Raw genomic sequence first — 15995 nt, forward strand, 5'->3', positions numbered from 1 at the left:
ATTTCCTTTTCACGCTTTCCGGTTGTGACAGCTTAAACAAACACGCACGCACGCACGCGCACGCGCGCACGCACACACACACACACACACACACACACACACACACACACACACACACACACGCACACACGAACAAAGGCACAGCAGCGAGTACAGTAGCCTCGTTTCCACCTCATGGAGGCCGGGCAAAGAACAAGGCGCAGACAAATATAGTGCCGCTCGGTTGATCGAGTTGACAGCGCTGCACTGTGTGTGTGTGTGTGTGTGTGTGTGTGTGTGTGTGTGCGTGTGTGTGTGTGTGTGTGTGTGTGTGTGTGTGTGTGATTCAAGGGCAAACTCCAACAACGTATATATATATATATATTACTACATACTTTGCACAACTAGATTATCATCGTGCAGACGTCCGCGTCTCAGTGGATCCTGACTGGCAGGAGCAAGGACATTTTTCCTTGAATACGCGCTCGTGGTGAACGAGGTCAAGACTCCGGAGTCGTAGCTTCATCCGATCTCTTCCGGTGTTGTCTACGAATTGCACACGCGCTGTTGTGCGGTGCGGTCCGCACCATTTTTTTTTATTTTGTTTTCTTGTTTTCCATTCACAGAGCCAGGCCTGCGCCGGATAAGAAATGGATTTTTATTCCGTTGAACGGAATTATTTGCGGATTCTCACAAAACGTGCTTTGGTTTAAAAACGCTTACTGCCCCTTTAAATGCACAGCAATCAGTAGGAACGGAAGGCTACACTGTAATTCACCCCCCCAAAAAACATTTAACGTGTCGTCCCAAGCTAATTATCTAATTCCCTTGAATTACGCCGCAGCCCTGCAGAGCTACAAACGTGGTTTTCACTTGGACAAACCCAGAGGTCTGTTCTCGCTTCGGCCATCAACCTCGTGTTCAGCAAGTCACGATAAAGCCTGCAAATGTAAACCTAGTGGCCAAAACCAATAAAGGCAGACTAGCAACCTAGCAGCTGAAGAGCCAGATACTACTGTATATATCTCGGGGGGGGGCCAACGTGCTGAGCGGCAGCATCGATCGCTCCTGCGGACACGTCCGAGGAATGTGTCGTGAGTGAATGGATCTTTGGACTCTCCTGTACGCTACGTAATAAACCAGGATTAACATTTAGGTTATGTTTTACTGCACATTGTCATTTTTGTGCACATGGGGTGTGTTTTTAGTTTGAACTTCGCAGACGCTCCACTAATTTCAACAATCATATAAAAAACCCCATATATGTCTACGTCAAAAGCGAAAATAATGATAATAATAATAAGCTGTCGTCAAATGAGTGGCATCGTTGTTTGTCTTTCCAGCATTGTTTTTCGCCAGAGCGCGACCAGATCAGGGCTGCGACTAACGATTATTGTCATAATCGATTCCTCCGTCGATTATTTTTCCCCGATTGATCGATCAGTTGTTTGGTCCAAAAAAAGTCCTAAAATGGTAAAAAATGGCGATCGTGTTTCCTCAAACCCACAAGGTGATGTTTTGCCTTGTCCACACAACAAAGATAGTTAGTTCCCTGTCACAGAGGAGCAAGGAAACCAGAAAATATTCACGTTTAGAAGCTGAAATCAGAGAATTTTGACTTATTCTTTCATTAACTACTACTTGAACCGATTAATATCACAATCGTTGATCAATTTACTAATCGATTACTAATCGATTAACCGATTATCTGTCGCAGCTCCAGACCAGATGGTTCTCTGATCTTGAGCTCATTGTCATCGCTGCAGTCGTAAACCTGAGCATGTTATTTTTGAGCCAAACCGTAGACATTGTGTTGTCGCATCATGACACCGATTCATTTGATTGGCAAACGCTCCGGAAGACACACACACACACACAGACACACACACACACACACACACACACACACACACAGACACACACACACACACACACACACACACACACACTGTTGTGTCGTCAACGTCACATCCTCATTTTCGTCTATTGATCCTCACGTCTATAATTCAGACGTGAGGATCTGGCGCTGTACATTCCGTAGCTCCTAACATCAACCTAAACCTGACTCTACCGTTAGTTGTAAAAGTAGACCCACAGACCAAATATCCTCCATCTTGAGCAGAAGTTGGTCCTCACAAAGATTTAGGTACAGGAACACACGCACGCACACGCACGCACGCACGCACGCACGCACGCGCACACACACACACACACACACACACACACACACACACACACACACACACACAGTCACAAGGTCCAGCAGCAGTCGAACAGAGACGGGCACCGATTTGTCTCAGACAATTGAGGCTATTGTCGAGTCCAGTAAACAGACGGGGAACAGTGATGAATCCAGTGGTGATGTCACGCAGGTCGTCCATTCAGAGCTGAGAGGAGGAACAACAGGCAGAAACAATTCCTCCGCTCCGACTGCTCTTCATCAATATGGACCTGCCACAAACTGTGTGTGTGTGTGTGTGTGTGTGTGTGTGTGTGTGTGTGTGTGTGTGTGTGTGTGTGTGTGTGGATAAGATAAATGCAGGCGTTACCTGTGTGCGTGGCACAATTGGGAAGAGGTTAAGGGTCGTGGGTCTCTTGGGCCGGTAGGTATCCATGGTAACAGGTGCCGCAGGGTCCTTGGTGGCCGGCGGGGGTGCGACGGCTGACGCCTTCAACGACTCCCTGTCGCTGAGGTAACCGTCGGCGCCGTCGATGAGCTCCAAATGCAGCATCTCCGCCTGGAGCTGGCCGACGGCGCCCAGCTCCGCCCTCCCCGGCACGCTACTGGCCGCCCGCCTCACACGGCCCTGCAGGGATTGGAGGAAGCGCTCCCGTCAGTCGAGGCAGCGGAAGGGAGGGAGTGAGGGAGGGAGAGAGAGAGTGTGTGAGTGTGAGTGTGAGTGAGTGGATGTGATGGGGATGGGATGAGGAGACTGAGCCGGCCAATTAGAAGCCGCTCCGTCTCCAGACTGTAGCACTGTCGCTGCCAACGCTGAGCAGCTTAGAGCGGAGACAAAACAAGCCTCGCCACATGGCACCGCGTACCTACTTACCTTGGCTTCTGTGGCGTTGCCATTTATCGTTCAAGCCTGACAATTCAGACCATTTTCATTTTCACGTCACGGTTGAGTCTGACATGAGGTTGTCACGTTGCCCCCTGCTGATCGGCAGGCCTGAGGGACGTACGCAGCTGCAGCAGGAGCTGCCAACTGAATGTTTGTCATGTCGGAAGCAACAACATTTGTGAATAGTTATTTCAGGAAATTCCTCACAGCGATCTGCAGAGCTGTGTCGATCCCATCCATGCTCATTTTTCCGGCCTGTCCTCCCACCACTGACTATTTTAGACTGACATCTCAAAAAATTGGACTGCCATGCGCCGTAGAATGTTCTCCTCTCCGGTGCGAGAGACTGTGCTTGGTGCCCTGCGCGAGCTCATCTTATCTTTGGCACTTCGGGTCACTGTCTCTGGAAGTCATAGTTGTGAACATCCTGATTCTAAAGAAGCCATTGCATCCGTCTAATGACGACACGATTCCGAGAGTTGAATACACCGCGCTGACCGGGAGGGGCAGGGACGTCATGGCCTAACCCTTGGTGACGAACCAGAAATCCCCTCAACATTGAGCTCCTGTAATAAATACTTGTGCATAAGACATCTACGGTCTCCGTCTTCTTGGTTCGACCGCATCCATTTTTCCGTCACACCGTGAAATTCGGGTTCGGAGATTCATGGTCCCCAGGAGGCGGACCTCTTCTGGTGCCACTTATTTGCCGACACAATGTCAACAATAAAGGGCTGCCAGTCGATGGATTTCTGAGAAATCTGTGCAAATATATTCATTGTCCCCAGTGAATCAAATGTAATGTCAGGTTACAACTTCAATTTATCCCTCAGCCGCTTAGTGCTAATTAGCAAACGTTACCACGCTAACAAGCTAAAACCAATCGGAGGTTCGGGGATTCAGACGCCTGGAACCAGGATAGTTTTTTTGCACTTCATGGCGAAGACCCGGCGATCAATTGTTGGTTTTTCATTTTAACAAACACAAGCGGCCTTTTTGACGGATGAGAAGCCACTGAGCGATTCCCTGCAGCTGCCACAAGGTGATTTATCAAGGATAACAACGAATATAGATTTTTTTTTTATTATAATCATATTAGAAAACCCCATTCCCCCAAGAAAAATTTAAAAAAATGTTTCTCAATTATTGTCACCTAGTATTTCATTATTTAGAAAGACAAAAATCATCAAGTTAAATTACAATGCTTCTTGGATATATCTCAATGGTGAGGTATTTTCTCGACCGGTTTGCATCTATATACCTTAGAAAACGACTATTGTTACTAAAATGACTTATGATTTTGATCAGCTACAATCATAATTAAATAAATTACTTCACATTAAAACAGCAACATTTGTTCGTAAAGATCTTTCTTTTATTTTTGGCACCAAACCTCAAACAAATCAGTAGCAGCTGTGTCACCTTGTGACGTGACTTTAATTTTGACAGTCTTTTTGCACTGATTCTGAAAAGCAAACATGAGCGCCATCCGAGAGACAGTGGAGTCAGAGGGCAGTGGGGCAGAACAACGGTCTGCTTCACTTACCGTCACTATCCCTGCAGCCACACACACACACGCACACGCACACACACACACACACACACACACACACGCACACACACACACACACACACGCACACACACACGCAGGACTCGGTGACTCCCGTCGGCTGATGCTGACACTGAGTCACTGTTAAGCCTCTTACTGTCCTCAGCTTCCTCTTTGCTTCACGTGTGCGAACAAACACACGAAGAGCACAGCGAACAACGGACACAGAGCGCACGTGCACAGAAATAATATTAAATACATGACTTGAATTGACTTGACTTGACATGACATATCTTCATCGGTGTGGTCTGAGTGTCGCGTGACACCTCAAGAGGCTTTTACCTCCAGAGAAAGGTGCATCATTTTTAGCAATTTTGCGTGAAAATCAAGTCACGATGAGGCAAAATTTCGAATGGGCACATGGGCATGTGACATAACTGAATATCTTTGGTGTGTGGACAAACAAAGCAGCATCTTGTGGTTTGGGGAAACACCATCAACATTTTTAACCATTTTCTGAACCAAACAACTCTTTGAGAGAAAAGAATCATCAGTTGCAGCCCTAGATAATAAATTAATACTTATTATCACCCAGTTCTACAAATAATCCAGATCCTAATTGGGAAATGAATTTAGCAAAGATACTGCAAAGTAAGAACTTGTGGCCTCTAACACATCGGTTAATTTGAGGTGGAGGGGGGAAAAAGCGACAAAGAAAAGCGCTGTTCTCGTTGAAGAGGAGCAGAGGAGCTGATGCAGGGACGTCAGGACAACAGTGTCACGGTGGAGTTCAACACTCGGCCGCCATGACAACCACATCCGCCACCGTCTGGACACTTTCAGGAGACACGATCACTGATAGCGGGGCCACATCAAGCAACGGTTTTCCAAAACATCCATATCCTGATCAACAATCGTTTCCAGGAACGAAGCCACAGAGGCGGGGTTCACAGAGGCGGGGTTCACCCTGGACAGGTCTCCAGCCAATCACAGGGCCACATACAAGACAAACAACCATTCACTCTCACATTCACACCTACGGTCAATCTAGAGTCTCCAATGAACCTGACCCCATTCTGCATGTCTTTGGACTGTGGGAGGAAGCCCTGGTTGGTTTGAACCGGGACTTGAACCCAGAACCTTCTTGCTGTGAGGTGACAGTGCTAACCACTACGCAACCATGCAGAGTATATTAGTTATAATAGACACCATGTGGTTTTTTTGCTGCGTATTAGTGAATGAATGCATTATGAAGATAGGTACATGTGTTTTTCTCTGGGAAAGGAGCAGAGTGGGTATTAATGTGTGTGTGTATGTGTGTGTGTGTGTGTGTGTGTGTGTGTGTGTGTGGCAACATACGGGCTGTAAGCTAACGCACAGTGGGGGACTGCGAATGGAGGTTAATCCAATACCGTCGGATGAGAGTTGCCTTCAAGCACATTTGTATGCAGCGAGACGCCGATCGCATCGACATTCAAAGGTCTCAAAGAACCTGGTGTGTGTGTGTGTGTGTGTGTGTGTGTGTGTGTGTGTGTGTGTGTGTGTGTGTGTGTGTGTTTCAGAGGAAGCTGCTCTAATGATTTGCTAAAGAAAAAGCCAGAAAGCTTTGAATTGGAACTGGAATGTTAAGTGTTTGTGTTGCTGCATTTCTTTTCAGGGACGTTGTCCTTAAAAATCCCCCATTTTTGGACTTGATACAAAAGAACAAAACATGTCCCTTTTCTCCAAAGGCGGACGAGAAATGTAGCTCTCCTACAAAAATGCATCCAGGCAGTCCTCTGTCACCACATGTCCGTGTTGTATGCGAGCAGCTCGTTCACACGCAGAAGCTCTTCAGTCACGGGTGAATTCATCATGTGACGAGTGCGATGGAGAAATTGATGCAGTCGAATCCGGAAGTGGGAGAACGTGTACGTCTCAAAGCCCCAGTGTGTAATTTCATGGCGCCATCCGGTGGTAAAGTGGCAAACCGCAACTAACTGAGCGACCGGCAGGGGACACTTTATGGTGGCGCACCGCTGATTCCATTTCCCGGTTTCCGGCAGCGTCCGAATATTCAACCTGAATGCGACGTATTCTGGAACCGTTTTGTGCAACAACTGTATTCAAGACGACGTAGCAAACATGGCGACTCACGCGGAGGTCGGGCCCACCTCATGTACATATATGAACACATAGTAATTGTCAATATGTTCAATTTCTGTGAATAAGTTCTTCTAAATATTACACACTAGCTTTCAGCAGAAGTATTTTTATTACAAGAGCTCAATAAATTGAGGAGATTATTATGGGTTTCGTTATACAGATCAACAAGTGGTCAGTGCATGGTGTCCAAAAAACCCCCCCCGCCCCTCTCCGGTATCTGTGGGTGTGTTTAGCTCTCTCAGAATGATGTCGTCATCAAATACTCTGTTACAAGACGTCTTTCAACTATATTCTATTATAGAGAATTTCCTCGACAACGAGCGCCACTGGAAACGCCACTGCAGCCGCAGGGGTGTAAATAATTGTTTTGGGTTTGAAAATAAAGAACAATAAGCAGCAGAGAAATGTTCTACAGAAACTACAGATACAAGCAAAAGTCCATAATTGTCAGGGTGGAGAACTGATGTGCACACTGTTTATGGTTCCTTTTCTTGAAAATGTTTAAAAAACAAGTTTTTAACAGTTTTACAGATATTTTTGTGTCATTATTAATCTCTAAATCAATTTCTCCGTCCATCCATCACGTAGCCATATATCACTTTGATGAGCTCCGGTAACATTCCTCCTCCTCCTCCTTTATTTTGAGCTCAGCCACATTATATGTGTCCGTCTCTGTGCCTTCAATAAAACAGGACAACCACTCTCCTGCCATCGTTTTTCATCCCCCTGTTTCTCTTCCTCCTTCCCTCCTTCCATTTAACCTTTCACCCGCTGACGATCGATATCTGCTAATGCGGCGAGTTTCCATTCTCCCTCTCTCGTGCTCTATGACCTCAAATCCCCCCACCTGCCCTTTAAAGAGAGCCCGGCCCCTGTTGCTAGGTGACGCGGAGGATGAGGAGGCTGAGGAGATGCTGCTGCCCTGAAGATGCAGTGATGCTCGTCTCGGGACCAATCAGAGAGGAGGAATCACACGTCAATTATAACAACACGAGAGAGAGAAAAAAAGGCAGGAAGTGCTAAATCACTCAAAACCTGCAAATGAGCTGTGGTTAATATATAATCAATACAATTAATAACTAAAGAGAAAAGTCCATAATAAACCATATGGCCATCCAATTCCTTTGAATACAATCTGATATCAGAATCATAACTGCGCTAAACTCTGAAAGTTGATGTTTGGAGTTTTGATTTTACTCTGCTGTACATTCAAATAATATGAGTTGATTTTTCAAAAATAAAAAGATATTGCTTGCGTCTATAGTTTCTTAGTTTTTTCATTATGAAGATACACATATATCAATATCCACAGAATCGAAATGAGTCAAAATCCTGTTTTAATGAATTGTTTGCGGACGCAGCTCATGGCGTCACGATTGTGACGAGTTCAACATGGTCTGCTGCCTCAAAGTGGCCCAAAAAAATAAATGAATAAAAACATTTATTATTCCAGCTTTGAATGGATCAATACAAAGCAGGGCAGAAGAAAACAATCAATAGAGGATAATAAGATTCGGCTGACGATACTGATCCGTCCGTTAACACGGTGTCCGTGTGCATGAATGATGGATATGGATAAGGATATGTGCCATCAGCTGAATATCTGTAAACATCCCCAGTGCGCGGCCGCGAGCAGCTTCCTCTCACTGCTGTTGCCATGTGTGGCGGGCGGAGATGACGTGAGCAGTTTCCATGGGGGAAGTGTGTGTGCGCGTGTGTGTGCGCGCATGTGCGCGTGTGCGTGCGCGTGCACCAAACAGTGCATGTATTTTCGGCTCTGACACATGCAGCAGGTGAGAGGAACACTGTTGCCATGGAAACGGACCTCCTTCTCCTCTTGTAAAGTGTTTTTTTTCCTACATCCTCTCACTTTCTTTACCCCTCTCTCTCTCTCTCTCTCTCTCTCTCTCTCTCGATGAAATATGCTCGTGGTTAAGCGCCGTCACTGTTGCGTTTTGAATAAAATCCATCATCATTTTTTTTTGTTATTATACATAACAGTGTTACCGGAGCTCTGCATTACGCCACACATATCAATAATTTAAGAATAAATTGATCCAATATCTAAAAGGATTCGTGTGCGTATTTCACTTTAAACTGAAATATGATGGCGTGACATTTCATTAATATTAATCCTGATCTCCTGGAAATCTATTTTTCATGAAGCACATATTTACCTTTTTGCCATCGTGCACACCCTGATTGACCGGCACACAGAACAGGGCTGCGAAAGATTTAATGGATCATCTGACGGTCCACGTTTTTATGTGCGACACAACCAATCAGATTTATTTTCCCCAGACCTTTTCAATGGAAAGTGCTTGAGCACCTCTCCGGATTGATCCGTCCCACGTCGTATAATACGTGATGGACGACGTAAGAGATGAGCAGGAGGCGGCCGGGTAGAGCTGCAACAGTTAAATCCATTAGTAAATTAATCGCCAACTATTTTGATAATCAATTAATCGGTTAAAGTAGCAAAATTCTCTGATTTCAGCTTCTTATACGTGAATATTTTCTGGTTTCTTTGCTCCACTGTGACAGTGAACTGAATATCTTTGGCGTGTGGACAAAACAACACATCATCTCGGTGTTGTGGGAAACACGATCTTCATTTTTCACCATTTTTTTGACAATTTATGGACCTAACAACTAATCCATAATAATCTTTAGTTGCAGCCCTGCAGCCCGGTAAACACAAGATCCCCGGAAACCTTTGAGGAATAATCAAGAATTTTCCAATTCATGAGACGATGGCGTTTCCTCAGTTACTGTTATTTTTGTTTTGCTCTGTATCGTTTTTGTTGCTGCTGTGCTGCGTTGTTTGTTTGAAAAGCGCAAATTAAGTCTGATTGACGTGTTTAACGTGAAGACAACACCTTTTTAAGATCCAACATTTAATTACACATTTTTTCTACGTGTCTTTGTCTAACGCATTGAAACAGAGACACAGTAAAACAATAACAAGTCTTGAATCTTCCCTCTGTACAGTGTATCTGTGTGCACACTGTAATGCTGTCCCGTGTGTTTCTACAGCCACTCAGATGTAATTGCCACTTCTGTGTGACCCCACCCTGACACAGGACTTTATCCAACCACCCACACAAAACAAATGGCTGCTAATCGAATTCATTCACCCCTTCACACACACACACACACACACACACACACACGGAAGCACTCCCCTCTGACACACGCGCGCCCACGCACGCACGCACGCACGCACGCACGCACGCACGCACGCACGCACGCACGCACGCACTCACTCACTCACTCACTCACTCACTCACTCACTCACTCACTCACTCACTCACTCACTCACTCACTCACTCACTCACTCACTCACTCACTCACTCACTCACTCACTCACTCACTCACTCACTCACTCACTCACTCACTCACTCACTCACACACACACACACACACACACACACACACACACACACACACACACACACACACACACACACACACACACACACACACACACACACACACACACACACACACACACACACACACACACACACACACACACACACACACACACACACACACACACACACACACACACACACACACACACACACACACACACACACAGAGTGGCTGTGATAATGCATGCTGTCATTACATGTCTCTGCGGACCATCAGATCCCTTTATGTTTCATTCTGGACTGGAGCTGCTCCACATTAATTCTTCATGACTGCGGTCATGCGAAGGTCAAGTCGGACGAAAATCAATCAGATTTTTGAGGTCTTCTGCGCGGAAAAAAAAAGAAGAGCTTAACTCATCAAGTGAAAGCAGCTTCGTCGCATCCGCGTGTGTGTTTCCTCCAAAAAACATGAAGTTGGTTTGGCCGAGAAAGGGGAACGATTTTTGGAGATAAACACAGAACAATCTTTTTTTCTCGCATTTGTTGATGCCGGGATATGAGAGTAGGGCTGCAACATTATTTTCACAATCGATTAATCTGTCGATCATTTTTCTCGATTAATATATCATAAAATTGTGAAAAATGAAGATCGTGTTCCTCAAACGCCTCAAGATGATGATTTGTTTTCGTCCCCACACCAAAGATATTCTGTTCACTGTCACAGAGGAGCAAAGAAACCAGAAACTATTCACATTGAACAAGCTGAAATCAGAGGATTTTGCCTTTTTATTTTCATAAAAACTACCTGATAATCGATTATCAAAAATAATTGGCTATTAATTCAGTAGTCGATTACTGATCCATGGATTGACAGTTGCAGCTCTGTGTGAGAGTTAAAGTAAACGGACGAACAAGTGAAAGTATCCTGCCCAGAAATAAAATCTTTCTGCTTCATTACAATCCCAGATGAAACTTCATTTCAGCCACTGTTGACCTGAAACAACCTCATCACCATCCAGTCACATTAGCACCAGTGACATTTAGCTCTCTGCCTCGACATCTCGTACGGGAACCAAGGTGCCGTCGCCCGGGACGAGCAGGAACTGACTGATTAAATGTGGACGCATGTTTCAAACAGCAGTATCAAACCCCCCCCAACCCCCACCCCCCACCCCCCACCCCCAACCCCCTGCTTAGGCAGACACCACGCCCGTCTGGGGGTGTTAGTGTGTGTGTGTGTGTGTGTGTGTGTGTGTGTGTGTGTGTGATGCTCCCTCCATGCGTCCGTCCATTATTGATGAGCTGAACCCCCCCCCCCCGGGACGATGAGCCCACTGATGAGGTCACCGCTCGGTGGGTGTACAGTGCACACAGCGAAGTCGTCAGGCCGAAGTGTCCACAGCTCATCACTCACCCCCCCGACCCCCCCGACCCCCCCACATCTCCCTGGACGTCCCTGCAGCTGCACCGGCCCTCATCCGCATGCATTTCTTAAACGGTGCCAGACGCCGAGCACTCAGACGGCGCTGTGATTCTCGGCTTCTGTGATTACGCCTCGGGACACGAGAGAGAGAGACGCAGAGAGGGAACGTAAGGTCGGTCCGATTGTTTCCACTGCTCCTCGCCCCTGTTCTCCATCCCGGAAGAGACCTGCGCGCAACAATCGTGTTTTGCAGGTATCTTGAATCCGCCGAACAAGGAAACCTAAACTCACAGGCCGCTGGCTTTTTAATCTTGATCTCCGCCGGTCGCTGGGCAAAGATCTATTTTGACATTTTCTTCTGACAAAAAGCTGATAAGAGATTATTTGCTAAAATATATTTGTGAAAATATATACACTCACCGGCCACTTTATTAGGTACACCTGTTCAATTGCTTGTTAACACAAATAGCTAATCAGCCAATCACATGGCTGCAATTCAATGCATGTAGGCACGCAGAGGTGGTCAGGACAACGTGCTGAAGTTCAGACCGAGCATCAGAACGGGGAAGAATGGGGATTTAAGTGACTTTGAACGTGGTATGGTTCTTGGTGCCAGACGGGCTGGTCTGAGTATTTCAGAAACTGTTGATCTACTGGGATTTTCACGCACAACCGTCTCTCGGGTTTACAGAGAGTGGTCTGAAAAAGAGCAAATATCCAGTGGGAGGCAGTTGTGTGGACGACGACGCCTTGTTGAAAGTACGCCACGAAGAATTGAGGCAGTTCTGAAGGCATAAGGGGGTCCAACCTTTTACTGGCAAGGTGTACCTGATAAAGTGGCCGGTGAGTGTAGATAATCCATGGATATACGGTGATACCTTCTTTTCTTTTTTAGCATTCTGGCAAGAGGGACTTTGCAACCAGAGAGAGACTTCTTTTTTTGTTTTGTTTTATAATATGTAATTTGAAGAAGAAGGGGCAGGACCAGATACGCGTCTGCCTCTTTCTGTCCCCTCGCGAACCCAAATAATGTATGTACAGGACTTATGTAATTGATATATTGCGATCGGTTCGAGGTGAATAAAGATCAAATCAAACTAATTCAACCGCTACCTACTTCTTGGAATGCTACTTTTGTTTCTGTGCATATAGTCCTTGTCATGATGTTTGACAGATTCGTCACTCGTTGGCCTTTTTCTGTGTGTTTTGTTCAACTCCGTTGGTACAGTAGCTCTGACGAAATACTTAGAATGCCCACGGCCGCTTTTGCAAAAGCCATCGGGACCGACGCGCCGTTAAAAAGATGATTTGAGGATGAGCGACGGAGGCGAAACACATTGTTCTGAGACCGACCAGCAGAGCCTGCTCTTACCCTGCAGTTAAAAACAATCTGATTGGCACACACACACACACACACACACACACACACACACACACACACACACACACACACACACACACACACAGAGAGCTCTCATGTCCAATAATCTGGGTCATAATCATCTCTGTGGATAAAAAGCCGAGGAAAAGCAGAGAGAGAGAGAGAGCGAGAGAGAACAGATATAATATTCCAGGCCCTTTCCGTAGCATTGCGGCAGTTCTTCAGATCACAGTCGTCACCGCAACAATCCAACTCGAGTGATGGAAGGAGTCGATCTCTCATCTGCTCATATAATTGACAGTGGGGGGGGGGGAAGGAACCTTAGCCAATACAACCGCCCATGGTGCTCAAACCGAAAAAAAACCCCCAAAACAAACCCCACCTCTCCACTTCCACAAAGTTCCCGAGGAAGAAACGATAGCAAACGGGCTCAGGGTGAATTATTTAAAGACGGCCAGGATGAAGCGGGGGGGGGAATCGTATGAAATAAGACTGGAGGTCTGTCAGACCTCTCCGCCTCCGTCCTCCACCGGCTGGAAGCTGAACGCAAACAGCCGCTCCGGACAGAGCGCCACAGAGAAGAGAGACCCGACACCTCGCGGAGCTCCGATGTGCAAACGGTGTCGCTGGACGACGGCAGCGTGTCCTACAGAGTTCAATCAAATGAGCATGAGCTCAGGGCTGCACGGTGGCGTGGTGGTCAGCGCTGTCACCTCACAGCAAGAAGGTTCTGGGTTCGAGTCCCGGTTCAAACCAACCACGGCCTTTCTGTGTGCAGTTTGCATGTTCTCCCCGTGTATGCGTGGGTTCTCTCCTGGTTCTCCGGGTTCTTCCTCCCACAGTCCAGAGACATGCAGAATGGGGTCAGGTTCATTGGAGACTCTAAATTGACCGTAGGTGTGAGTGTGAGAGTGAATGGTTGTTTGTTTCTGTATGTGGCCCTGTGATAGGCTGGCGACCTGTCCAGGGTGAACCCCGCCTCTCGCCCAATGGCAGCTGGGATTGGCTCCAGCCCCCCCGCGACCCTTAAATGGATAAAGCGGTAGACGATGGATGGATGGATGGATGGAGCATGAGCTTGTGTCAAGAATAATCAGAATTCCTTACATGGCATCCAAATCCAAAAGTTCGGAGAGACCACTTGTACTTGAACGTACTTGGGCTCGAGAAAAAAATTAAGAGGAAAATTTGTTTTTTCCATTTCGCATTTCGGGAATAAATGAACCTAAGTCGGAGGAAGATTTAGTTTTGTTTCGTTTGGCATTTGGAGAAGAAAGTTGACAATGTGGGCAATAAACTTGAAATACTATAATAAAGTCAACGCCTCTGATGCATCTCATACAGTTAGAGGAGTGACTGACGGCTATGTGAACTGCGAGAGCGTTGCATCCTGAGAGTTTATGGTTTAACCATCCATATCCTTTTCAAACATAACCTCAATCTTTTGGATATTTTGACTTCATTCTCGATAAGCAAAATGAATAACAAAACTCTTCTAATTTTACTTCGACTTGATTCTCAATATTTAAACTTTATTCTCAACATGCAAAATGGAAAATAATTATCTTCCTTTTCTCTTTTTGTGATACCTGATCCGAGGACACGCTCCTTTCCTGACAGGTGAAACTATCACCTGCCAGCCTGTGAGTGTACACGCTGAAGGATCTTATGATGTCAAACATCACTGACTCTAGAACCAAGAGGTGTATCATTAATATACGTAGTATTAGAAATGTCCAAGAACCAACTTGAGAAACAGCTGATCGAAAAAAACAAGGACATTTCCTTTTCAAAAGCAGAATCTAGTGAAATGAACTGCTCACTGAACTCTCCTCGAGTTTGGCGACACGGATAAACATCGGGTCCTACGTCTCATGGAGCCGCTCGAAAAGATTTAGACTTTCCTTTTGTAAGAATATACGTAGAAACTCCTTTTTTCCGGCCTACCTTTATATCCGGGCCGTTGCAGTTGAGGCTCATCCCGCACTCGTCCGTGATCTCCGTAATCTCCGACAGGTCGTCATCCTCAAACTCATCCAGGCTGATGTCATGGGTCAACCTGGTTGAAGGGAGAGAAGGAAAGATGAAAAAAAAAAGAAAGAAAGAAGATCATCGTTAATCCTTCAGCACTCATCCGTCCGCAGCCACGGAACATCTCGGAAATCTCCCGTAGACCGAATTTATCTGCGTGGCAGCGCCGAGCCAAAATCCCAGACCAATGTAACGCGTGGGTCAGACCTGGCAACATGAAACTTCTACGATAGAAAAATCATATTTCGCAATTGTGTGGCTGTAATGCAAAATTAAGGAGTGTATTTGAGCCGTTTTACATGTTGGATATTAAACCGAAAAATTGAATAGTGTGATTGTTTAGGATCTGTGTCTTTTTTAGGACGAGAAGATTGGTACAATTTTGATACATTATTTATCTTGATAAGATTTGTACTGACGCTTTTGTCCAAAAGTGACTTACAATCATCGAGGGAGACAGGATTAATGGATGACCCGGAATCGAACCGGGACCAAAGTCTTGTACCAAAGTCGGCGGTGCAACCCACTAAACAATGCCAGCTGCATAAATGTCGTACTTTTTCTAGTGAATAACGATCGTAGTTATTCTAAAACCCATTTCTACAGATTTACTCTGATGTGATGTCGTCCTTTAATATCTTTTTATGTCTGTTCTCGTACAGATTTGTGCCTTGAAAACCATATTGTTGTTGGAACGCTGATGTGAATCATCTGCAATTTTTATCTTTTTGTGGAAGCACTTCGTGAAGCCGCTTCTGAAAGGTGCTATATAAATAAAAGTATTGTTATTATTATAATTATCATTATGAAATACAAGAACCAAAACTGTGATATTTCTTGTACCATTTCGGAGCATATCGCCATCTGTCACTGTACTATTTGTAAAGCTACAGGAGGAGAAAAACAAAAACAGCTGCTTGAGCGTTCGCAGCGTAGATAAATCCACACACCAACAGTGAAGAGGAGACTGTTGACTACTATCGTAGTCACGGTGTGGGTGTGGAGGGGAAATGCGTAATCACAGACAGCAGCTCAGTCTGTGGG

At 45.7% G+C, this 15995-nt stretch overlaps 1 protein-coding gene across 2 annotated transcripts in view; it reads right to left on the bottom strand.

The window, feature by feature from the left end:
• The window catches only part of mapk8ip1b (mitogen-activated protein kinase 8 interacting protein 1b), a 48700-nt gene that overhangs the window by 17683 nt on the left and 15022 nt on the right, over window positions 1-15995 (bottom strand). For both annotated transcript variants that reach the window (XM_035628720.2, XM_035628721.2), the window contains exons 2-3: window positions 14868-14979; window positions 2529-2786 (exon numbers count right to left, since the gene is read on the bottom strand). In XM_035628720.2, the coding sequence (XP_035484613.2) occupies window positions 2529-2786; window positions 14868-14979 (370 nt within the window). The remainder of the gene's footprint in view (window positions 1-2528; window positions 2787-14867; window positions 14980-15995) is intronic.

Source organism: Scophthalmus maximus, chromosome 4 (genome assembly GCF_022379125.1).
Source record: "Scophthalmus maximus strain ysfricsl-2021 chromosome 4, ASM2237912v1, whole genome shotgun sequence".
Classification (NCBI taxonomy): Eukaryota; Metazoa; Chordata; class Actinopteri; order Pleuronectiformes; family Scophthalmidae; genus Scophthalmus; species Scophthalmus maximus.